General features: G+C 48.5%; 1 protein-coding gene and 1 long non-coding RNA gene across 3 annotated transcripts in view; both read right to left on the bottom strand.

The window, feature by feature from the left end:
• Positions 1–3,033: 3,033 nt before the first annotated feature.
• On the bottom strand, positions 3,034–9,839 carry LOC135416510 (uncharacterized). Of its 2 annotated transcripts, XR_010431605.1 has the most exons (3): positions 9,569–9,839; positions 7,588–8,792; positions 3,034–7,552 (listed from the first exon to the last, which is right to left on the bottom strand). It is a non-coding gene; the product is annotated as an uncharacterized LOC135416510 (long non-coding RNA). The 2 variants fall into 2 exon arrangements; XR_010431604.1 differs by having other exon boundaries at positions 7,588–9,839.
• A 650-nt stretch (positions 9,840–10,489) lies between these two features.
• MDGA2 (MAM domain containing glycosylphosphatidylinositol anchor 2) overlaps positions 10,490–26,013 on the bottom strand; it is a gene marked incomplete at its 5' end in the record, with an annotated part of 311,527 nt that continues 296,003 nt past the window's right edge. The window contains 3 exon segments of the mRNA XM_064660078.1: positions 10,490–11,569; positions 13,453–13,558; positions 19,934–20,064. Coding sequence (XP_064516148.1) covers positions 11,481–11,569; positions 13,453–13,558; positions 19,934–20,064 — 326 coding nt within the window.

The following is a 26,013-nucleotide window of genomic DNA, read 5'->3' as shown; positions in this document are numbered from 1 at the left end:
CAACATTTTTCCATAGATGTGTCGAGCAGCTTCCACAGATCTTTCTGGAGCGGGGTGGGGTGGGGACAGTGAGGGGCAGATCTCGGTCCCCGAGGGAGGTGTCGTGGTTTGAAACCCCCAAAAATCCAATTTCCAAGTCCAAGCCCCCCTCCAATTTGCTTCAGTGTGAGAGGGTTTTCCAGACATAACACAATACGTGAGAGAAAGGGAATTATATTACAGTTATTACACAAATAAATATTATGCTACATTATAGACACAATTCTGTCTCTCCTATGGGAGATTCCTGCAGGGAATGGTGCAGAGCATCTCTGGGGTAGAAATACAGGTAAATAATCCAGGGGGTGACTGTTGTACTCTGAGATCAGGTTGGAAGGGGCTTGGAGCAACCTGGGAGAGTGGGAGGTGTGGAAAGGGGTGGAACAAGATGAGCTTTAAGTCCCTTCCAACCCAAACCAGTCTGGGATTCTGTGATTCTCCCAGCAATGTGTATAAACCAGGCTGTGTTCCCAGCCCATGGGATGTGCCCCTGGGGGCTTTTCTTGGCCCAGTGTAGAACCAGGATCTAATTCCCAGGACCTAATTCCCAGGATCTAATTCCCACCACAGAAGGGTGAGCAGGTCAGTGTGGCACAAATAAAGTGCTTCAGCCCATCCCTGAACACCCGAAAACAAGGACATGGAGCTGCTGGAGAGAGTCCAGAGGAGGCTCCAGGATGATCAGAGGATGGAGCAGCTCTGCTGGGAGGAAAGGCTGGGAGAGCTGGGATTGTTCAGCCTGGAGAGGAGAAGCTTTGGGGTGACCTGATTGTGGCCTTCCAGGACCTGAAGGATCTACAGGAAAGATGGAGAGAGACTGTGGACAAGGGATGGAGGGACAGGACACAGGGAATGGCTTCCCACTGCCAGAGGGCAGGGAGAGATGGGAGATTGGGAAGGAATTCCTGGCTGGGAGGAGGGTGGGGAGGGGCTGGGATGGAATTTCCAGAGAAGCTGTGGCTGCCCCTGGATCCCTGGAAGTGTCCAAGGCCAGGTTGGAGCAACCGGGAATAGCGGAAGGTGTCCCTGCCCATGGCAGGGGTGGCACTGGATGGGCTTTGAGGTCCCTTCCCACCCAAACTATCCCATTCCATTCCATTCCATTCCATTCCATTCAATTCCATTCCATTCCAGTTGCTTCCCAGCCAGTCCCTGCCTGTGGGATCTCATAGGAAAAAGGTGGGAAAATGCAGACACCTTCCTCTATCCCAGGTTGCTCCAAGCCCTGTCCAGCCTGGCCTTGGACACTTCCAGGGCTGGAAGGACAGGACACAGGGAATGGCTTCCAACTGCCAGAGGGATGTAGAACGACTTCAGGTTCTGAGATCCAGTGGCACAGGGGGATTTTTTAAGCTGAAAAATAAGAGACTGTTTCTTTTTAAGAGAGACCTTTTCCTTTTTTAATTTTTTTTGGGAAGCAGCGAATTCCAGAGCGTTGCTGTTTGTCACCACCTGCCTCGGAGGCCACCGGAGAGCGAGGCTTGTCTGGAAGCTCTCGAGTTTCATCTCCTGCCTGATTTGGAAGGTGTTCTCTGCAGCTGACAGCTGACAGTCACACATCTCATCAGGAGCAGGATGGAGGCAGCCACCGGAACGGGAAAGGGCAGAGAAATGTCAGCGTTTGCAGAACACAACGAGATAACAGAGTGAGCTCTTATTTACAGAGGTCGTGGGCTGGTTTCAGCTGCAGTGAAAACAGATTTAAATTCTGAAGGGCTGGGAGAAGGTTCAGCCCCTGGATTGTGCCCACAGCAGGGTGGGCACAGGAGCAGGGCAGGGATTGTCCCCTGTGCTGGCACTGCTGGGGTGACACCTCCAGGGCTGGGGCAGTTCTGGGACACTCAAAGAAAAACAGGGAGGGGCTGGAGTGTGTGCAGGGAAGGGAAGGGAGCTGGGAAGGGGCTGGAGAACTCCTGAGGGAGCTGGGGGGGCTCAGCCTGGAGAAAAGGAGGCTCAGGGGGGACCTTCTGGCTCTGCAACCCCCTGACAGGAGGGGGGAGCCGGGGGGGGTCGGGCTCTGCTCCCAGGGAACAAGGGACAGGAGGAGAGGGAACGGCCTCCAGCTGTGCCAGGGGAGAAGTTTAGATTGGATACTGGGAAAATTTCCTCATGGAAAGGGTTGTCCAGCCCTGGCACAGGGTGGAGGCCCCATCCCTGAAGGGATTTCCAAGCCCTGTGGATGTGGCACTTGGGGACAGGGGTCAGTGGTGGCCTGGGCAGTGCTGTGGGATGATTGGACTCCATGATCTCAGAGACCTTTTTCAAACTCAACCATTCCATGATTTTAAGATTCAGCCTCAGTAGAAGAGCTGGACAAGGAACAGAAACCCCCAGGTGGTACCTGCAGCAGGGAGTGGGCATCAACCCCACAATTCCTGAGGTCCAGCTGGGAATTCTCCACATTGGATCACGTAGGAGACCCCCTTGGCTGGTCTGGGCTCATCCTGCAGCAAGGTCCAGGTGGGATCTGGAGGTGCCCATCCCATCCACAGCCACGTGGGGAGGAGCTCTGGAGCAGCTCTGCCAGGGCACACTCATCCTCACCCACCTTCCTCTGGCTTTGCTTCCCAGGGATCCAAAGGGAGTCATGGAAAGGCAAAGAAATGGATTTCGACCCTCAATTTGTAGGGCTGGATAAAACCTTGTTAGGCTGCTGGGACCACTCAAAGGAAGGAATTGTCCCAGCAGATAACAGGGGGGCAAAACCTCTTCGTGGCCTAATTAAAACCTTGCCCTACTTAGGACAAGGAGGAGACAAATTCCTCCTTTTTTCCATCTCTCAGGAAGGCAGGGACACATCCAGAGGGAAATATCCCCCATCAAACCCAGTCCCTCCCAGCTGACCTCCACTCCTCACCCCAGTGGAGCAGCAAGGAGGAAAAGACAGAAAACACTGCTGGCAATGGAAAAGGTCCCCACAAATCCAGAGTGGTTTCTTTTTTGTTTTGTTTGTTTTTTTCTTTATAAAACATACAGAAAGAACATAAAACCCCCTTTGAGGTAAAAGTGAGGCCAGTTTGTAATTCAACCAAGGTACAGAAACGACAATGACAAAAAAAAATAATAAACCTCCAGCGGGTGTGGTAGTAAAACAAGAGAGCAGGTCTGGGGCTCTGTACAGTGCTTGAGATTGTTAAAATGTAATCCTCAGCTTTATATACATTAAATACATACAATTACAGCTATTTATATGGTATTTACAGACACAAACATGTGGTTTCCCCCCTTTGCAGTTGGCTGTGTGCAAGCAGCTCATCTGATCTTTCCTGAGAAGGTGCCGAGGCTGTTAATTGTTAATTCTTAATTTCTTCCGTCTCTTTTGTGGTCAGATCCATCAAAAACGAGTCAAGAGATGAACAGTTGTCTCAGTGATCCTTGGTTGGGTTTTTTTTCCAGCCTGTAGGAGAGGATTTGTTCCATGCAGGGATCCCAAATCCCGAGGGATTGAGGTGGAGATTCCTCCAGTTGTCAACCACGACCTCAACTGGGAGCAAAGCCCAGGGCAGGGGGTGGCACTGGGTGGGCTTGAAGGTTCCCTTCCCACCCAAAGCATTCCAAAATTCCACGGGAAAGATGTTTTTATTAAAAGAAAGCTGAGTGGCTGAACCTTGCTCTCCAGAGGCTCCCAGGGCTGAGTGGGGTGACACATTCCCACCCTTTGGATCTGTTTTTTTTTGGGAAGAAACACAAGCAGCTTCCCAGAGTATAAACCTTGTAGCCCAAGCTCTCCAATCTGATAGATAAAAAAAAGGAAAACTGAACAGTATTTTAATAAGTAACAGCAGGGTGTACAACCCCAAATTCCCTGTATTTGGGTTACTGACAGCTTTAATTTGGTATTATTTCACTTTTCTAACCCAGATATTGGAAAAAGAAACAGCCAAAAAGGGGGGACTTGGAGCAGCCTGGGGGTAGAAAGGGAGAGGAATTTAATACCAGGAAGGGATAAACAGGAATAAATGATGCTAAACAGGTACCAAGAATTGGGTTTTTAGGACAAATATCCCCCCAGCAAGGTCTTGCCACAGCCTTGGAGCCAGTGCAGAGGGCAAGGCCCAAACACATCCTCCCTCCTGTGCCTTTAAATTGGTTTTAAGATGGATTAATTAGCGAGTTCAGCCCCTCCTTCCCCATCCCAAATCCCACAGGCACCTAATTCCCATGGGATTTATGGGGTGACACCAGTCAGGGCTTTAGGGAAAGGTGACAGAAAATTGAGAACTCTGGAAGTCCCAGGACTGCACGTTCTGTAGGTCCCGAAATTCCATAATGGAATGGTTGAATTCCCTCTTTCCTGCCTGACTCTGGCATTGTGGTGGAGGAGCCATAAAAGCTCCTGCACCGCTGCTTTTTTTTTTTCACAAAAATTAAGAAGAAAAGAAAAAAAGAAGAATTTGAAATGGAAAAATAACCTTTTTATAGCTTTTTATGGTTTTATGGGAAAATCCAAGCATTAATCCAGATGGCACCCAATCTCTTTATTAGCACAGAGAGGCAGAGAGTGCTTAAAATACCAAACTGTATCTTATTTTTATTGAACTGCTCTAAAAAGTCATTTTTCTGACGGATGGCAGCTCTTCTTGGGGAGGAAGAGAGTTTCAATTACCCTTCAATACATGAAAAAACATTGCTAGTGAGTAAACCCTCCGAAAATAAACCCAGGGAAGCCTCTTCCACTTTTTCCATGGGGAAAAAAATCTGATCCTTCTGCCTTAACTTCTCAGTAGAAAGGGATTTCACTGCCCTTACAGGGAAAAGAGAAAAAAATCTTAAACAAGAAGTTGATGCTTTAACTGATCAACTTTGTCTTAAAGTTTGGGGATTCCAATCACCCCCAAAACCTGATTGTGCCCCGAATGGAGCAGAGGTTCCAGTGCTGGATGTGAAGAAGGAAAGCTCTGGCACCAGTGGGGGGCAGGACTCGTGGTGGGGCTGGAAGGTGCAGCTCCATCCCTTTTGGGTCCTCTCTCAAATTCAGGGGAAATTGCCCAATTCCAAGGATTTCTGTGGGGCTGAGAGCAGCACAGCCTTGGATTGCAGTCCCCAAAAAGTGGCTGATGAGACGAGATGGGCTCAGTGTGAAGACCTTGTTGTCCACATGTTCCTCACGTGGGTCATCTCCCCTTTTCTGGGCTCTCCAAGAGCTGCTCCTGCCTTCCAACCATAATTGGGCATTTGAGGGTGATTTGTAAGGTCTTTCTCTGCTCCCTTTTGGTCTGTGCTCCTTTATCCCTCCTGGTATCCCATCCAGGCTGGAGGAGAGCTGGGTTGGCAGCACGTCCAAGTGTTCCATAATTCCATGTGGGACACAGGATTCCCAGAGAGGTGGTGGATTCCCCACCCCTGGAAGTGCCCAAGGGCAGTTGGACACGGCTTGGAGCAACCTGGGATAGTGGAAGGTGTCCCTGGGTGGAACCAGATGAGCTTTAAGTCCCTTCCAACCCGAACTATTCTGTAATTCCATGATTTCCCATTCAAACCTCCACCTCCCTCTGCTTGGGGAACACCCAGCAAACTCCCCCAGCTATCCCATCCAAACCAGTTGCTGATCCCAACATCCCAGTGCTGGAGTTGCTGCACAGTCCACATTTGCACCATTCAGCATCTGATTTCCAGTTTAAAGCTCCATCAGAGACATTATTAGATGGGATAACCCAGAACTGAGTCAGAGGGTTTTCAGATTCCTCAGGAGACCTGCCAGTTCCAACTCCCTTTGTCTGATTCCTGGTCCAAATATCTTACAAATTCTGCATCCATTTGCACCAAAAAGACTAAAAATAAAACAAAAATCGAGACTAGGAAATGCATATCTCAATTTGTTCTTCTTATTCATGGCCTGGAGTAAAATCCCACTGCCCTTTCCAGTGGTTTATCCCGGGAATGTGAAGGAAGATAACGCTGCTCCTGAGTCAACACTGGAGAGAGAGAAAAGCAGCTTTTCTTTTCACCTTCTGCCCCCAGGCAGAGTAAAACCGGAATAGGGATGGGAAATAAATTCCCTTGCACACAAAGACCTGGGCTTTTCAGGACAAACAGATTATCCTGCCCTGAAAGGAGATGTTTGTGGTCTTTGGCTGTCAATCAAAACCCTTTATCCAAAATAATGCGAGGGAGGGAAAGAAAAATCGACATGGAAAGAGAGACCAGGATTCCAGCCTGGAGTCTCAGCTTGGGATCTACACAAGCAACCAGGATCTCCATTCCCTGATCTTCAGGACAGCTGGGGACGTTCCAGGGCACTTCCCAAACCTCCCTTCCCGTGGAGTCACACCCTCACCACCAGCTCTGCCCTTGGTGCTTGGGAAAACCCTTCTCCTGGTCCCTGCTGAGCAACGGGCACTGAAGGCTCAGCTGATTTGGAGTCTGTTTCTGGAGAATACCAGGAAAAATATTTGAAAGGAAATGGAATGTTTCACATGCTCCTTCAACCTGGTTTCATGGACAGCATCCCTCCCGTGGCAGGGGGGTGGAACGAGATGAGCTTTAAGGTCTCCTCCGACCCAAACCACTCTGGGAATCTGGGATTCCGTGAAAATTATTGACAGGTTGCCACTCTTTTTTGTTTTTTCCATAGTCCAGGAATATTCCAGGCTCAGGACAGTGAGGTTGTGCATCATAAAACACAGCAGGACCAGGTCTCTGACCTGTGGGATCTCCTGCAGAGCCTGCTGAGGCTCCGGCCTGGAGCATCCCTGAAGTGCTGCTCTGACCAGAAAATGAGGGGAAAAGGAGCCACCCAGGTCACACATGGATGAGAAATGCCAGAGGAGAACGAATCCACTTCTGTCAGGGCTCTCAGTGGCCTTGGGCAAAGCCAGACCCTTCCAAAGGTGGAGCCTCTTGGACCATCCATCGGTTCTGTGGCTTTCCCAAGACATCAGCGGGAGGAGGCACATCCAGGTTTGGATTCCACATGTCCTGAGTAATGAGACAACAACCTCCTGCTCAAAAATCTGCAGCGGGGTCTTGCCATACCTGAGCTGGTCCTCCAGCCAGCCAGCCACCCTCAAAATCCAGTGATGCCAACGGGAAATTTGGTGGTTTGTGTTTTTAAGGGTGTCAAATCCCACAGTCCATCCAGACTCAGAGACCTCATTATTTTCCAGACCCCACAGTCCATCCAGACTCAGAGCTCCCAGTTTTCCAAACCCCACAGTCCATCCAGACTCAGAGCTCCCATTATTTTCCAGACCCCACAGTCCATTAAAACTCAGAGCTCCCATGGTTTTCCAAACCTCACAGTCCATCCAGACTCAGAGCTCCCATTATTTTCCAGACCCCACAGTCCATCCAGACTCAGAGATCCCATTATTTTCCAGACCCCACAGTCCATCCAGACTCAGAAATCCCATGGTTTTTCAAACCCCACAGTCCATCCAGACTCAAGAGATCCCATTGTTTTCCAGATCTCACAGTCCATCCAGACTCAGAGATCCCATTATTTTCCAGACCCCACAGTCCATTCAAACTCAGAGCTCCCACTATTTTCCAGACCCCACAGTCCATCAGAGACCTCATTGTTTTCCAGACCCCACAGTCCATTAAAACTCAGAGATCCCATTGTTTTCCAGACCCCACAATCCATCCAGACTCAGAAATCCCACGGTTTTCCAGATCCCACAGTCCATCCAGACTCAGAGATCCCATTATTTTCCAGACCCCACAGTCCATCCAGACTCAGAAATCCCATGGTTTTTCAAACCCCACAGTCCATCCAGACTCAAGAGATCCCATTGTTTTCCAGATCTCACAGTCCATCCAGACTCAGAGATCCCATTATTTTCCAGACCCCACAGTCCATTCAAACTCAGAGCTCCCACTATTTTCCAGACCCCACAGTCCATCAGAGACCTCATTGTTTTCCAGACCCCACAGTCCATTAAAACTCAGAGATCCCATTGTTTTCCAGACCCCACAATCCATCCAGACTCAGAAATCCCACGGTTTTCCAGATCCCACAGTCCATCCAGACTCAGAGCTCCCATTATTTTCCAGACCCCACAATCCATCCAGACTCAGAGATCCCATTATTTTCCAGACCCCACAATCCATCCAGACTCAGAGATCCCATTATTTTCCAGACCCCACAGTCCATCCAGACTCAGAGCTCCCATTATTTTCCAAACCCCACAGTCCATCCAGACAGAGCTCCCATTGTTTTCCAAACCTCACAGTCCATCCAGACCCCACAGTCCATCCAGACTCAGAGCTCCCATTATTTTCCAGACCCCACAGTCCATCCAGACTCAGAGCTCCCATGGTTTTCCAGACCCCACAGTCCATCCAAACCAGAGCTCCCACGGTTTTCCAGACCCCACAGTCCATCCAAACCAGAGCTCCCATTATTTTCCAAACCCCACAGTCCATCCAGACAGAGCTCCCATTGTTTTCCAAACCTCACAGTCCATCCAGACCCCACAGTCCATCCAGACTCAGAGCTCCCACGGTTTTCCAGACCCCACAGTCCATCCAAACCAGAGCTCCCCCCATCTCCCAGCCCCCACAAAGTGCCTCCAAAGCCGGGAGCCAATATCCTGGGAAAGCTCCAGCCCCCCCAGCATCACCAGTATGGACCATTAGACCTTCAGACACCACCAGCTGACGAAGGGAAAGCCCAGGCCAGGCCATTTTGGGGGCCTCACTGCTCAACAAACGCACGCACCACTTGTCATACCTTACCTGGAAAGAGGCTTTATTGAACAGCTGTAAAATTATCTCTTCAGTTGAATTACTGAATTTGCACAAACATTTCTCTACAGAATAAAAAAAAAAAAAAAAAAAAAATCAAGCCTTGTCATCGTTTTACTGCATCTTGTTGTGCTTTTTATACTCGTGTTTGCAAATATTCTCCTCGTTTGTTTGTTTGTTTTCATGGTTTTACTCCAATTATTTGCATATCAGGCGGTTTGTTTGTCTTTTTTTTTTCGATCTTAGGGCGTCGAGAGAACACGGAATAATAATAATAATAATAATAATAATTATAATAATAATACTCTCCCTTAGACGAAAGTCCTTTTTTTTTTTTTTTCTTTTTTTTTTTTTTTTTAAATGAAGTTAAAAGCTGAGATAATTTAAAGGAAAAAAAGGTCTTCAAATTGTCAGCTGGAAGGAGGGAACTTTTACAATGCAGTGGAAAACCGGCTGGCTAACGGCACGTGTCGGGGGGGGGGGTGGCTCAAACCCACAAAGGGTTTGGTTTTTTTTTTATTTTTCTCCTTGTAAAAGTGGGATTTTATTTTTTTTAATTTTTTTTTTAAATTTTTTAATAGTATTATTTTTTTTCTTTTTAATTTTGCTATGATAACAAAAAAAAATAAAATAATAATAACCTCTCGTGCTCAGCGCCCGGAGGAGGAGGCGCGTTGAGCCCCCTCGGCGCGTCGAGCTCGGCGGTTCCTCGGGGGAATTCTGGGAATAAATCCCCCCCTAAACGACTCCCCCTCCTCCAGTGGAGGGTGGGAGCGGGAAAATCCCTCCTGTGTCTCCCCACCTTGTGTGTCCCAACAGCCTCTGCCTCTGGTTGACCCACCGGAGAACCCGGAACGGCGACGGCAAGAGCGCTGCTCCCATTCCCATTCCCGATGGATGCTGTTTTTTAAGGGATAAGAAGCTGAAAGGTCGTGGCCGTCTGGGAGGTCACACCAACAAATCCCTCATCCCAAAGGAGGGCTCAGGCAGCAGCTTTGAGGTCCATCCCATCCATCCATCATCTCCAGACGCGAGGTCCATCCCATCCATCCATCCATCTCCGGAAGCGAGGTCCATCCCATCCATCCCATCCATCCATCTCCAGAAGCAAGGTCCATCCCATCCATCCCATCCATCCATCTCCAGAAGCGAGGTCCATCCCATCCATCCCATCCATCCATCTCCAGAAGCGAGGTCCATCCCAATCATCCATCTATCTCTGGAAGCGAGGTCCATCCCATCCATCCATCCATCCATCCATCCGTCTCCAGAAGCGAGGTCCATCCCATCCATCCATCTCTGGAAGCGAGGTCTATTCCATCCATCCATCTCCGGAAGAGAGGTCTATCCCATCCATCCATCCATCCATCTCCGGAAGAGAGGTCTATCCCATCCATCCATCCATCCATCTCCGGAAGAGAGGTCTATCCCATCCATCCATCCATCCATCTCCGGAAGCGAGGTCTATCCCATCCATCCATCTCTGGAAGCGAGGTCCATCCCATCCATCCATCTCCAGAAGCGAGGTCCATCCCATCCATCCATCTCCGGAAGTGAGGTCTATCCCGTCCATCCATCCATCCCTCCATCTCCGGAAACGGCTCCGTCTCCTTGCCCTGCACACCCAGGCTCCGTAGTTTGTTTAGAAAACAGAGTTTGCACAACCCACGTTTTTTAGCAGTGCAAGCTTCCTTTTGAAACCGTTATTCTCCTTACATTTATTCTTTTTTTATATATATATATATATTTAAATATATTTCGGTTTTGTTTGTTTTAGTTTTTGTTTGTTTGTTTTGTTTGTTTTTTTTTTTATGTTTTAACTCAGGCTTGTTTCATTGAAGGCACTTGGTTTCCATGGCAATTTATAAAAGACGGTGGTTTGGTTTCTTCCCTTCGTTGGAACGGATGACTCGGGTCGGGGGAGGAGGGGAGGAGGGAGAGGGGAGGGGGCGAAGTGGCCGCAAGCAAACTCCGAAAATCCCGGAAAAATCCCGTGTAATAACGTGTAAAGCCCAGGGTGGCACGTCCTGGCTGGGAAATGCATGCAAAGAGGAGACAGCACACACAGTTCTCAAGCAGAGCCATGAGAAATGAAAACAGGAACGTCTGAAACCGGCTCTGATCCCGGGTGATTCCCTAAGGGAGGCGACAGCCAAAGTAGGAAGGGCCTACATTTGTTTAACTCCACACTAAAAAACCTTCTGCAGGGGGAAATGAATGCCAGCTCTTCACATACCCTGTTTACAGTGAGGTGTTTCTCTCTCTCTTTTTTCTTGTTCTTTATTTCCTCTCTCCTTTTTTTTGTTTTTGTTTTTGTTTTTTTTTTTGGCAGGCCATTAGGTTTCCATGGTAACAAGCAAACTATTCATTTGAAACAAAACCAGCCATGACTTTTTGTGCTTTGACAAGGGTTTCTATAGCTCTTCGCCGAGAGTTCAACCAGATGATGCTGAATTCATCATTGACCACAAAAGCACCTGAAGGTCTCTTCCTTCCTTAGGCCAGATCCCGTCCTCACACGTGGCTCGTGATGCCTTTTATGTCCCCAGTGCTTTCTTAATTACCTTTTTTTGTTTGTTTGTTTTGTTCTGTTCATTTTTTAATTATTTATTTACGTACTTAGTTAACTTTCTCGAGTCAGTTCAGTGGAGGAATCTTTGGTAGTTTGTTTTTAAAATGTCCATTTTACAAAGACTCTTTTCTTCTTCATGCCAGTGCCTGGTGAATCTTTTGTAGCCTCTGCCAGGATAAGGTCACCTCTGATGACTTAAGACAGACATGAGGAGGAGAAGTGGGAGGAGTCGTATATGTGAGAATGTCCCAACAGCACCTGATCGTAAATCTGCAGAAAAGGGGGGAAAAAGGACAATTAAAGAGCTGCCCAGACACAGTCAGAACTCTACAAGGCTTTAGAAGATCGAGGGCTCACCCACCAGGAGCTGCACAGTCATGTGGAGGGGGCAGGAGGGGCTGACTTGGGATGTCCCCACATGTCCCACTGAGGGCCACCAACCTCCCCTGCAGGGACAAGATCACCTTCTACACACAGGGGATGAGAACAACCCTCACAATCCAATAGGGCAGAGACATCAGGATGAAAATCCACCACACAGTTAAACAGGGCAGAGGCATTGGGGTGAAAATCCACCTCACAGCTAAATAGGGCAGAGATATTGGGGTGAAAATCCACCTCACAGAGAAAAAGGGCAGAGATATAGAGATGAAAATCCACCTCACAGCTAAAGAGGGCGGAAATATTGGGGTGAAAATCCACCTCACAACTAAAGAGGGCAGAAATATTGGGGTGAAAATCCACCTCACAACTAAATAGGGCAGGGACATTGGGGTGAAAATCTACCCCACAACTAAAGAGGGCAGAGATATAGGGATGAAAATCCATCTCACAGCTAAATAGGGCAGAGACACTGGGATGAAAATCCACCTCACAACTAAAGAGGGCAGAGATACTGGGGTGAAAATCCACCTCACAGAGAAAAAGGGCAGAGATATAGGGATGAAAATCCACCTCACAACTAAATAGGGCAGAGATATTGGGAAAAAATCCACCCCACAACTAAATAGGGCAGAGACACTGGGATGAAAATCCATCTGGCTGCACAGTTCTGGTCTGTGCAATGCACACATGGGGGTGGAGGGATGAAAGAAGGTCCACACGGGAACACAACAGTGATTGTCATGAATTCTATATTGTTTGGACCCTCTGAGTATGTTTTTAATGTTGCTTTATGTGTTTGACTATCTCAAATTGGGGCTGCACAGCCCAACCCGCTGTGGGGAGTCAGTCACTGTTCTCACCTCTGTCCAACACCCCCACCTGGCACCTCTGCTCAACCACTACCTGAACAAAGCCATTTCCAAGGAAAACATTTCAACTTAAGCCTCTCCAACCAAGCCAGATGTTGTTCTCCTGGAAAAAATTGTGGCTGCCCAGCCCAGCCCACCACGGAGAGTCACACTCGCTGCTCTCTCTGCCCAACACCCTTTCACTGATATCTCTGCTCAGACAGCATTTTTCCCTCTGAAAAAAGCATTTCCAAGGAAAACATTCCAATTTAAGCCTCTCCAACCAAGCCAAATGTTGTTCTCCTGGAAAAAATTGTGGCTGTCCACCCCACCCCACCATTCAGAGTCACCCACTGCTCTTCTGCCCAACATCCCCCAGCCTTTCACTGGCACCTCTGCTCAACCACTACCTGAACAAAGCCATTTCCAAGGAAAACACTGCAATTTAAGCCTCTCCAACCAAACCAGATACAATTCTCCTGGAAAAAATTGTGGCTCCCCAGCCCAACCCACCGTGGAGAGTCACCCACTACTCTCTCTGCCCAACACCCACGAGTCTTTCACTGGCATCTCTGCTCACCCTCTACCTGAACAAAGCCATTTCCAAGGAAAACATTTCAACTTAAGCCTCTCCAACCAAACCAGATACAGTTCTCCTGGAAAAAATTATGGTTGCCCAGCCCAACCCACCATGGAGAGTCACCCACTACTCTCTCTGCCCAACACCCACGAGTCTTTCACTGGCATCTCTGCTCACCCTCTACCAGAACAAAGCCATTTCCAAGGAAAACACTGCAATTTAAGCCTCTCCAACCAAACCAGATATTGTTCTTCTGGAAAAAAAATCCATTTTGGGAGTTGTCTGAGATAAATAAACCCCTGAGGACCCTTCTGCCCCTTGTGTGGAGAAGCAGCACTTACTGTTGGCCGGTTGGTCTGACTTCATGCACTCCCCTTCCACAATGGACACGTCGTCGATGGCAATGTCCCCTTCGATGCCAGGGCCACGGATCCCTTCAAAGATGAGCTGCAGAGCAACGAAGAAGAAGTAGATCAAGATCAGAGGGTGATGAGTGAAAAACCTTCACTTGTGTTGGCCACGGCGCTGAACTACCTGGAGGGGCTTGGAATGGTTCTTGTGGGGCAAAAAACAAGTTAAAACAACCAGAACAAAAAGCATTTTTCAGTAAATGAAGGCACCTGTTCCTCTGTGCTTGAGGGTGGACACAGAGGGAATGTGAGCTGTGAAGGCTTTTCCTCTTCAGAAGGAGCTGAGAAATATCAGAGGTGCTAATTTTTGGGCCCAGTTGTCACCTGGTGTCTCTGGAGCAGCTTCATCACTATGTTAATGGAATGTGTGGCTGATTTAAGTCTGGTATTCCTGAAGCAGAGAGCAGGATTAAATGGAATTAAAGCTTTAAGGAGATTGGGGGTGTTTCTCCAAGAAACTCCTGCCACCTGAGGTAAGGAAAGACTGAGCATCCACTGGAGCACAGATTGCAGGAAAACACAGAGGAGCCAGAGACATTCCCCACTGGAAGATGATCCTGTAAATCACCAGCTGGATGCACAGCACCCAGAGAAGGTGCCTGATGCCACCAGACACCACACCACACATGGGATTCTCTGCTCTGCCCTTGCACAGAGGAAAAGGTCCCTCAGCCTTGGCCATGGACGCACAGAATCCCAAAGAATCATTAAGGTTGGAAAAGCCCTCCAAGGTCATGGAGTCCAGTTGAGTTTAGCCTGGCACTGAACCACCAGGAGGGGCTTGGAATGATTCCCAACCACTTTCTGTGGGGTAAAAAAACCAATTCCCGTGTGCTTGAGGGTGGACACAGAGGGGGTGTGAGCTGTGAAGGCTTTTCCTCTTCAGAAGGAGCTGAAAAATATCAAAGGTGCTGATTTTGGGCCCTGTTGTCACCTGGTGTCTCCAGAGCAGCTTCATCACTATGCCACTGTAACACATGGCTTTCCACGGAGGAAAAGGTCCCTCAGCCTCCCATGGACACAGAGAATCCTGTGGGATCATTAAAGTTGGAAAAGAACTCTGATTTTATCGAGTCCAACCATCCCCAGCACTGCCAGGGCCACCCCATGTCCCCAAGTGCCACATCCACAGGGCTTTGAAATCCCTGCAGGAATGGGGGCTCCACCCCTGCCCTGAACCCTTTCCATGAAGGAATTTCTCCTAATATCCAATTTTATCTAATTCTTTTGCTGAGCTGAGCATTCCCAGAGGTTCCTGACCCTGCAGGGAAAAGCTGGGATAAAAGGGGTGTATTTACAGCCTCCCTGGGGTGTCCTGAGCCAGGTGACAGGTCTGTGCTGGGAGCACCAAAAAACCACAAGGGTTAAAACACTCCACCAGTATTTTATTACCAAGAGATGCTGCAGGTTAATTACTGCAGGTTAATTACTAAAACAAGGTGGATATTAATGCAGCAGGGAATAATGGGGCAAACAACAAGTTTTTCCATAATTTACCCCCTTGTCTGAAAACAGTGTCTCAAGTAATCATCCCTCTGACAATTTTTCGACTCTGCCACTGATGAGGGGAGATTTCCAGCTCCAGAGGAAAGTTTCCAGCTCCAGAAGAAAGTTCTCTTTCCCCCCCACAAAGTACATCTCCCTTTCCTGCTCCTTGGCAGCAGGCACAGCCCCGTCAATGGGGTTTAAAGTCAAATTTTCCCCGACAATGAAAAACTCTGTTTCCAGACAAAAGGACCCCAGACAAAGACAAGAGGCAGCATTTAATTAAACTGTGCATTTGGCAGCGTGGTTTATGGCCCTCAGAGATGGGGTTTGCCATCAGCCAGCCTGGCCACACACTCAGAACAAATCAGAGGAGTGTTGGCACAGCACGGAGCAGGAGCTGCCAGATGATCAGAATCCCATATCAATATCCCAAAAAAACCCATTGTCTGCGTGTCTGTGGCTTTACAAAGCTGTTAAAAATACTGCATTTAGCTGGAGAATAGAGGGGCTCAGGGGCACACCAAAGACTCAACTGAGGCATGGAAATACAACCCTATAAGCCTGTCCTGAGTGTCCCTGTGGGATTCAGCTTGTGCTTCTTCCCTGGGAATATTCAAGGCCAGGCTGGATGGGGTTTGGAGCAAGCTGGGCTGGTGGAAGGTGTCCCTGCCTGTGGCAGGGGGTGGAACAAGGTGGGTTTTGAGGTCCCTTCCAACCCAAACCTATTCTGTGATTCCATGATTCTTCCATGGGATTTCAGACAGATTTTTACCTTCCAGGCCCGGCTCCAAATATGATGTAGAGGAGCTTCTGGGATGACACAAAAGGTAGTTGGGTCTTCCCTTGTGTGCTCCCCTCCCTCCCCAGCCCTTCTCCCTTTCCCTCCAGGGTCCTGGGACACCTGCAGGTCCATCCAGGCCAAAGACAGGGGACACTCACTTTGGGATGGGTGAGCAAAAAGTGCTGAGGTCTGGTCAAATCCAGAGAGAAAATCCTAAAGCAGCTCCACAGCTCATGGAATATCCTGAGCTGATCCCACCAGGATCATGGAGTCCAAGCCCTGCCCCTGCCCAGGACACCCCAACACTCCCACCCTGTGCCTGAGGCTCTGGGGCTTTGGGACTGGGAATCCTGCAAGGCCCAGGACTGGAAAGGGGGATGTTCCCAGCCCAGCCTGGGACACAAACTGGGATTAAAGCTGGGACTGGGTGAGCTGAGCCCCACCTGGGCTCATCTGAGATGTTCAGACAGTGAGGGGGTGTCCCTGACCCACCAGGAGGGACCCCAACCTGATGGCACCATAATACTTTGCAATAATAGATATATATTTAAAAAGAACATAATTATTACATAATTATATATAATATAATTATATTATATGTAACTTTTATGAGTTATTATTGGCCACAGCAATAAATCCAATCACAATCATCCCCATAATCCCCATATCCTGCTGCACAACTCTGAACCAAAACTGACCCCTTGCTATGCTCTCCTTATTTTTGGTGTTCATTCCTTAAAAATACTGGAAAAGTGAATCTCTGAGACAGATTTATGCAATCACTTTGTGATTCAAAGCACTGCAGTCCCCCCAGTTCCTCATGGCAGGAGCTTTGTTCTTTATCACAGGGACCGAGAAGGCATAAAATCTTTTACCCCTATAAATTAACCTATAAAAAGTTTTAATTTCCATGTCAGTTTACTGTTTTACTGCCAAGATTCACTTCAATTCCCTCTCCTTAAATTTAACTGGGAGGTTTATATTCTTTCCTACTTAGGCTCCTAAATGGAAAATAAAGTTTGCTTGATGCAAGAGCTGCTCAAAACCGTAATTTAAGGTTCCAAGCACTCTGACATTTATTTGTTATATTTGGGGCAGAGCTTCCTGGCTTTACATTTATTTTATGCTGAAGCCTTTAAACACAACAATGTAAAAGGTGAAAAATAGCCAAGGAGAGGAGCTTCACTGGGTGATTCAGGGAGGGACAATGTCGGTTTTAAGCAATGCCAGGGAGGTGAACTGGTTGCAGAAGTGACCCCTGGGGTCTCCAGAAGCCCTCTCAGATCCCTCAAATCACTTTGGTTTCAGCTTTCACAGTCATTTATGGAATCATAGAACCATTAATGGAATCATGGAATATCCTGAGGAGGAAAGAACCCTCAAGGATCATCCAGCTCCAACTCCTGATCCTGCCCAGGACACCCCAAAACCCACCTAAGAGCCTCGTCCGACCCCATCTCCATCAGCACCCCCAGCCAGGGGTCACTAATTAACTGCTGCTGGTTAATTGGGGCTGCAGCACAACAGGAGCCCCAGGCTGAGAGTGCCCAGCTGGGCCCATGGGCTGCTCTGAGCTCACCCAGACACACAGGGAGCACCAACAGATCATCCCAAATCCCTGCTCATGGCCAACAGACCATCCCAAATGCCATTTCTTCTCTCCCTTTCCCAGGCCATTTCTTATGTTCAGGTACAAAATCATTTCTCTCTCCTTTACTGTTCAGATTTCTTGGATTTCTCCTGACTTCACCAGTGAAAAAAACTCCACAACTCTGAGCAGCTCCTTGTACTTGGCCCCATTTGTGCTTTAATAGTCAGATCCCTCCTCTCTGCCCTCTCCTACCCCAATTCTGCCACTTGGTTCCCCTCAAGCATCACAGAATTCCGGAATGGTTTGGGTTGGAAGGACCTTAAAGCCCATCCAGTGCCACCCCTGCCATGGGCAGGGACACCTCCCACTAGCCCAGGTTGCTCCAACCTGGCCTTGGACACTTCCAGGGATCCAGGGGCAGCCACAGCTTCTCTGGGAATTCTATTCCAGAGCCTCCCCACCCTCCCAGCCAGGAATTCCTTCCCAATATCCCACCTAAATCTACACTTTTCCAGCTTAAAGCCATTCCCCCTTGTCCTGTCCCTCCATCCCTTGTCCCCAGTCCCTCTTCAGCTCTCCAGGCCCTGGAAGGGGCTCCCAGGTCTCCCTGGAGCCTTCTCTTCTCCAGGTGAACCCCCCCAGCTCTCTGTCATCTATCTCTACACTTCACAATTCCCTCTCCTTCAGTTTTCCTCTGATTCCCTCCATCCAATGCTTTTGCAATCCCAGGTGCCAAATCATTTCTCTCCTGTCGATGTTTCTCATGCAGATATAGGTACACATTTATTTATAGCTCTTATTTATAAATAATTCCACATTTATTTATAAATAAGAACAGAGGGTCAGAACCAGGAATTGTCCACAGGGTAAATCCCAATGTGAATGTTTATATGGGACCTTTGACTTGCACTGGAGGACTTTTCCAAGGCCAGGTTGGTGCAATCTGAGATAGTGGAAGGTGTGGCAATGAATGGGCTTTAAGGTCCCTTCCAACCCAAACCATTCTGAGATTCTACAACTGTTTTCCCCAAAAACCCATTTTCTCCCCTGGAGCACCTGGAGGTGACAGGGAGGGGCCAGAGGAGCCATCCCAGGCAGGGCTGCCGGCTCCAGCTTCCCATGACAACACTCCCACCTCTCACACACAAAGGTCGCTGCCAGCAGCTGCTTTTTTTGGCTCTGCTCCAGTTCCAAGCAGCTCCGAGGGCGGATGAGAACTGCCTGTAACAGTCTATCAGCGTCTCACTGTCAAACCAAACACGAAATGTGTGAAAACCTGTCACAGAACTCCTTCACCGGGGGCTCTGGGTGGGCAGCACAGATGCTTTGCTGCCTCACAGCAAAGGCTCACAAATCACTCCTCTGTCTGCACAAAATACACAGATTTTTAGAGACCTTTAACGCAGCCGCTCTACACAGGCCCGAAATAATTTTCCACAGCGAGCCATTTTATATCCTGAAATAAAACCATGTTTTCTGTCACCACCAGCATCTCCTGCGAGCTGAAGGATATTTTGTCTCCGAGCAAAGAGCTGCTGTGCTCTGTGTGGCATTACCGAGCTCCTGGTGCTCACAAAGCAATTATCTGGACATAAAGCAGCTTTCAGAGGTGAGAAGAAGCTGTGAGATGCTGGGGCAGAAGGGAAGGGTCACTCTGCAGAGGGACCTGCCCAGGCTGGATCCATGGGCTGATTCCAAGGGGATGAGGTTCCAGCAGGCCAAGGGCCGGGTCCTGCCCTTTGGCCACAACAACCCCCGGCAGCTCCAGGCTGGGCCAGAGGGGCTGGAGAGCAGCCAGGCAGGAAGGGAGCTGGGAGTGGGGATGGACAGGGAGCTGAACAGGAGCCAGAGTGTGCCCAGGGGGACAAGAGGGCCAAGGGATCCTGGCCTGGCTCAGGAACAGGGGGGCCAACAGGGCCAGGGAAGGGATTCCTGCCCTGGACTCAGCGCTGGGGAGGCCACCCCTGGAGTGCTGGGTCCAGTTCTGGGCCCTCAGCTCAGGAAGGCCCTGGAGGGGCTGGAGCAGGGGCAGAGGAGAGCAACGAGGCTGGGGAAGGGACTGGAGCACAAGTGCTGGGAGGAGAGGCTGAGGGAGCTGGGGGGGCTCAGCCTGGAGAGGAGGAGGCTCAGGGGAGACCTCCTCACTCTCTGCAACTCCCTGCCAGGAGGGGGGAGCCAGGGGGGGTTGGTCTCTTTTCCCAGGCAACTCTCAGCAAGACAAGAGGGCTGGGTCTGCAGCTGTGCCAGGGGAGGGGGAGGTTGGAGATCAGGAAGAATTTCTTTGCAGAGAGGGTGCTGAGCCCTTGGAATGGGCTGCCCAGGGAAGGGGGGGATTCTCCGTCCCTGGAGGTGTTTAAGGACAGACTGGATGTGGCATCAGTGCCATGGGCTGGGAACCACGGCGGGGTTGGATCAAGGGTTGGACTGGATGATCTCGGAGGTCCCTTCCAACCCAACTGATTCTACGACTCCATGGATGGCCAGAGGACATATTCCCCTCCTCCCAGACCTCCAAAATTGACTCCTCCCGTTCCCAGAGCTCGAGGTGTTACCTGGAATGAGGTGGGGGGGTTGATGTTCACACGGGCTTGGTTCCAGTGCTGGCCCTTATTCCCACTCGAAGACCACAGGGGGTTCTCTATTGCAGTCTGACCTTTCAGCCTCAGGTAAACGTTCAGGCTTCCTGGAAAAGAGGAGATCTGGAGTTGGTCAGGCTGTCCCACAGAAGGTGGGCACAGCAGGGTCCCCTCCTCACCCCCATTCCCATTTTTTTCTGGGTCTAAACACGCGGGGAGAGTTTCTTGTCATATATTCCAAACCTTTTCAACTTGGGAAGGCTGAGAACTTACACAACCCTTCTTGGAGTCATTTTTACCTCTCAGTCCTCTCATTTTAATAAGTCCTGGAATTTGTGTCCCATTTCAAAGGGCAGCTGAGATCCAAATAACCATTTATTTATCAAAAGTGGGGTGTTTTTTTAGAAATGAGGCACCAGAAAAGGATATTTTGTTCCTATTCTCCTGAGAGGGGGAGTCTGGAGTGAGTATTTCTTGAGTGTGGGGGAGATTTAGTGGCCACTAAAAAATCCAGCCAGGAAAAAGGTTTGGAGAGGGAGTTGGGCTCATGGTTCAGGTTTTGCCCCATCCCTGGAAGTGTCCAAGCCCAGAGCAACCTGGGCTGGTGGAAGGTGTCCCTGTCCATATCTAGATGATCTTTAAGGTCCCTTCCAACCCAAACCTTCTATGATTTTATGATTCTATGATAAAAACTGTCCAGCTTCCTGTTTACTCAGCACATCTTTAAGCTCCTGGAGTGCCCCAGAGCCTGGCAGATCTACCTCAGACATCGATGTGATGTGCCCTCACTGCTGCCAAGGGGTATTTTTGAAGGCCAACAACATCCTCTGAGTTAAAATCCCCTCAGAAAACTCCCTCCCTGTGGAGGAAACACCCCCAGAGCTGTGTCTTTACCCACTGCTGACCATGAAGTTACTGTTCCAGCACAGACATTATTTACAACAGGTAAGAGATTTCATTTATCCACATATATTTTTCATTTATCAGGGGTCAATAACTCCCAGAGTTTGGAGATTTGGGTCCTATTTGCCCACTGTTATTATTTTCAGATGTGTGGGGCAGTGGTGCCTCTTTGTTCTCTGTAAATCCTTATATCACACCCAAAACCACTAGTTTATGGACACACTTCACCCTCAGTGGCTGTTTTTCTTATACTTTATCCCAACCCTTTACTTTTCAACCCAAACACTTTATCAGCTATTCCAGAAACACTCTTGGACCCTTCATATTCTGAATTTGCCCATCATGGTCATATACCAGAAACAGGCTTGGTATGACCAGAGGGCCAGAAAACACCTTGATTTCATTTCTCAGGGGTCAATAATTCCCATAACTTTGAGGTTTGGGTCCTATTTGCCCACTGTTGTTGTCTGCAGACGTGTGGGGCAGCGGTGCCTCTTTGTTCTCTGTAAATCTTTACATCTGCCTTGATTTGAGAAGGTTCAGACAGTCAAGTTCACACAAGAGCAGTGTTTTGTTTTTTTTTAGGGGGCTTGGCCTGGCAGCTGGGCAGCTCATACAGATGATATTTGCAATGCAAGCTCCCAGCTCTGAGGCAGCTGCACAGTGACTCAGCTCCTGCTCATAAAAACTTCTTATTTCCAGCAAGAGCCAAACTCAGGGCCTTGAAAAACATGAAAAAACCCCTGTAATGGAGCAGCAAATATTCCCCTCATGGCCCTTTCACCAGGGGGCCTGGGATGAGGCCTCACATCTTCCCTGGAGGAGCTGGGGGAGCTCCCACTGAGGAATTCCAGCTTGGGAATGCAGGGGAGGGGGCAGAGGCAGGAAAAGAGCTAAAGCAAAAAGGGTTTGCCAAGGGAATGCTCAGGAGGGTTCCCTGAGCAGGGAACCCACAGGCTGGGGCTGTGGCACAGGGCTGGGCAGGGCTGGAGAGGCTGCTGGGCCTCATCCCTCTTCCAAACTTATTTAATATAATATAATATTATTATACTCATGGAATGGTTTGGGTTGGAAGGGACCTTTAAAGACTCTCAGTCTCCAATCTCCTGCCACGAGCAGGGACACCTTCCACTGGCCCAGGTTGCTCCAACCTGGCCTTGGACACTTCCAGGGATCCAGGGGCAGCCACAGCTTCTCTGGGAATTCTATTCCAGCCCCTCCCCACCCTCCCAGCCAGCAATTCCTTCCAATCTCCCATCTCTCCCTGCTCTCTGGCAGTGGGAAGCCATTCCCTGGGTCCTGTCCCTCCATCCCTTGTCCACAGTCTCTCTCCATCTTTCCTGTAGATCCTTCAGGTCCTGGAAGGCCACAATTAGGACACCCCAAAGCTTCTCCTCTCCAGCTGAACAATCCCAGCTCTCCCAGCCTTTCCTCCCAGCAGAGCTGCTCCATCCTCTGATCATCCTGGAGCCTCCTCTGGACCCATCCCAGCAGATCTGTGTCCTTACATATGTTCAGATCTCCATCAATCTCCACACCAGCTTCTCTGGGAATTCCATTCCAGCTCCTCCCCACCCTCCCAGCCAGGAATTCCTTCCCAATCTCCCATCTGTCCCTGCCCTCTGGCAGTGGGAAGCCATTCCCTGTGTCCTGTCCCTCCATGCCTTGTCCCCAGTCCCTCTCCAGCTCTCCTGAAGCCCCTTTAGGCCCTGCCAGGGGCTCTCAGCTCTCCCTGGAGCCTTCTCTTCTCCAGGGGAACCCCCCCAGCTCTCCCAGCCTGAGACACAGGAATAATAACCCTGACACTGCCTGGAAATCTCATGGATCCTACAACAGAGAGATCATATATTAGATCATAAATTAGATATGAGGAAGGAATTCCTGGTTGGAAGGGTGGGGAGGCCCTGGAATAGAATTCCCAGAGAAGCTGTGGCTGCCCCTGGATCCCTGGAAGTGTCCAAGGCCAGGTTGGAGCTACCTGGGCTAGTGGAAGGTGTCCCTGCCCATGGAACAAGATGAGCTTTAAGATCTCTTTGAACCCAAAGCACTCTGTGTGTCTATGACATACAAAGTCTCATTTAGCAGCTTCTCCCCTGCTCTTGTGGATAAATCCACGAGCAGGGAATGCCAACAGCTGCCCTGACTGGCCCTGCTCATTCCCAAAGGGGGATAAGGAAGACCTTCCACACATTGGCTGCAAATTCCAGAGCCTGGTGAAGGGTCAAGGCTTCCAACAGCTCATGATAAAACAGTCAATCTGTTCCAGCAATGAGATTTAGAATTATCCACAGGGGAGGAATCCATAATAACATGTGATTCTGAAAAAATCTGTTACCAATTAACTATTTCTCACAGAGGTTGGAGGCATCTCTGGGGATCATCCCATTCAACCCCCTGCTCAAGGCAGGGCACATGAAAGCAGCTTTGCAGGGCCAGGGACAACTGGATTTTGGAATCTCCAAGGACAGAGACTCCCCCCCAGCCTCTCTGGGCAACCTGTGCCAGTGTTTGACTGCCCTCAGAATTAAAAAAAAACCAATGGGTTTTATGTTTAAACAGAAATTATTCTTTTTCAGTTCGTGCTCATTGCACTGAAATCTTAAAAATTTCATCACTCATTAGGTTTTCCTTTTCATGATCCTCACAGGAACAATATCAGGGACAGATTTCCCCTCTGGCCGACCAAATGGTTTCTATATTTGCTGACTTCAGCATTTATTTCACGTGTTTTGCTTGATTTTGTCATTCTGAGGGGTTAAAATTTCGAATGAAGCAATCAAACACGTGGTTGATGGCATTAATTCACTATTTTTTCTGTCAGTTTGCTCGTTAAAGACAGAATAAAATGTAATTTTATACTGGATGGGGCTCTGAGTAACCAGTTCTAGTGGAAAGAGGTGGAACAAGATGAGCTTTAAGGTTCCTTCCAGGGGGACCTTTCCCTTTCAACAGGAAAAAGGTGATCTCAGCAAAAAATGCTTACAACAGATATTACTGAAAAGGTAATCCAGGAAAAATACCCCAAATCCCACCCAAAATCACAGGGTTTTTTTCTTATACTTTATCCCAACCCTTTACTTTACAGCCCAAATACTTTGTCAGGTGTTCCAGAAACACTCTTGGCCCCTTTATGTTCTGAATTTGCTCTTCATGATCATATACCAGAAACAGGTTGGTATGACCAGAATGCAACCAGAAGATGACCAGAATTTGACCAGAGTGTGACCAGAATGTGACCATGACATGATCAGAGTGCAACCAGAATACAACCAGAATTTAACCAGAATATCACCAGAAGATGATCAGAATTTAAGCAGAATTTGACCGGAATACAACCAGAATTTGACCAGAATTCAACCAGAACGTGACCAGAATGCAATAAAAATATGACCAGAATTTGACCAGAATGCGACCAGAATGCGACCAGAATGCGACCAGAATGCGACCAGAATGCGACCAGAATGCGACCAGAATGCGACCAGAATGCGACCAAAATGCGACCAAAATGCGACCAAAATGCGACCAAAATGCGACCAAAATGCGACCAAAATGCGACCAAAATGCGACCAAAATGCGACCAAAATGCGACCAAAATGCGACCAAAATGACCAGAATTTAACCAGAATATGAAGCAATTCAACCACAATATGACCAGAATTCAACCAGAATGTGTCCAGAATGCAACAAGAATATGACCAGAATACAACCAGAATGTGACCAAAATTTAACCAAAATGTGACCAGAATTTAAGCAGATTGTGACCAGAATTTAACCAAAATACGACCAATATGACCAAAATTTTACCAGATTTTAACCAAAATATGACCAGAATTCAACCATAATCCAACGAGAATTTGACCAGAATGTACCCAGATTACAACAAAAATATGACCAGAATTTAACCAGAATGTGACGAGAATTTAACCAAAATATGACCAAAATTTAACCAGAATTGCACCAGAATATGCCCATATGAAGCAGTTCATATATTTTCCCTGAGCATGTCGGGCTCAATCACTTCTCCCAATAAACCCCCAGCTTCTGCTGCAACCCAGAGCCGGGAGAATTCCCACCTGGGGCCGCATCCACCTTCTCCCGACGCCAAAAAAACCCCGAGTGAACTTGTCTGCTCCGTTTAAAATCCCAGCTCGGCCCGGGGGCAGGAGGAGCTTTGACAAAACCACCACCAGAACGTGCTGGGAGGATGAGTTTGAAATTTGAAATGAGTTTGCCCTTGGAATTTAGATAAAAACACATCCAGTCGGGCCAGCTCGACCCTGGAAAAGCTCTTGACGCACCGAGCGCCCCGCGGGGATTTCGAGGACTTGGGAAAAAAATTGGTTGTCTGAGCTTTAGATTTTTAATATTTTTTTATATTTTTTGCTGTCAGACCACGGGAAGAAACTACAGCTGCGTGTTGGAAGAGCTGGGGCTAAAAATAGACTTAGAGATATCCCTTGAAAACACGGATTTCTACGGCTTGGGAGCAAATTGTTCCTGACTTGTACAAAGGAGGATGTGCTGCTGCATCACACATGTGAGGAATGATGCTGCTGCCTCCCCCATCCCGAATTTAGGCAGGAATGACTCGAAACGCTCCTTTGCAGCAAGAAAAATCCTTGCTAATATCAAGTTTTGGCTTTTCAGGCTCTAAAAATGCCTGCTCGAAACCTCAGTCGTGCAGGGAATTATTCCAAGATATAAGAGGGGCTCCTGTGGGATCCTGATCGGTGGAAACTGGAATTTTGTAATAATTTAGAAATTGGAATTTTGCAATAATTTGGAATATTCCCTGCTCGAAATCTCATTTATGCAGGAAACACTTCCCAGATATAAGAGGGGCTCCTGTGAGTTCCTGATCAGTGGAAATTGGGATTTTGCAATAATTTGGAAAATTTCCTACTCAAAACCTCACTCGAGCAGGAAAAGCTGCAAGAGGGGCTCCTGTGAGCTCCTGATTAGTGGAAATTGGGATTTTGCAATAATACAGAAAATTCCCTGCTCAGAACCTCATTCATGCAGGAAACGCTTCCCAGATATAAGAGGGGTTCCTGATCAGTGGAATTCAGAATTTTCCAATCATTTGGAAATTGGAACTTTGCAATAATTTGGAATATTCCCTGCTCAAAATCTCATTTATGCAGGAAACACTT

The sequence above is a fragment of the Pseudopipra pipra genome, chromosome 6, assembly GCF_036250125.1.
Source record: "Pseudopipra pipra isolate bDixPip1 chromosome 6, bDixPip1.hap1, whole genome shotgun sequence".
NCBI classification, from domain to species: Eukaryota; Metazoa; Chordata; class Aves; order Passeriformes; family Pipridae; genus Pseudopipra; species Pseudopipra pipra.
Note: the sequence above shows the minus strand (reverse complement) of the source record. Positions and strands in the feature narration are given on the sequence as shown.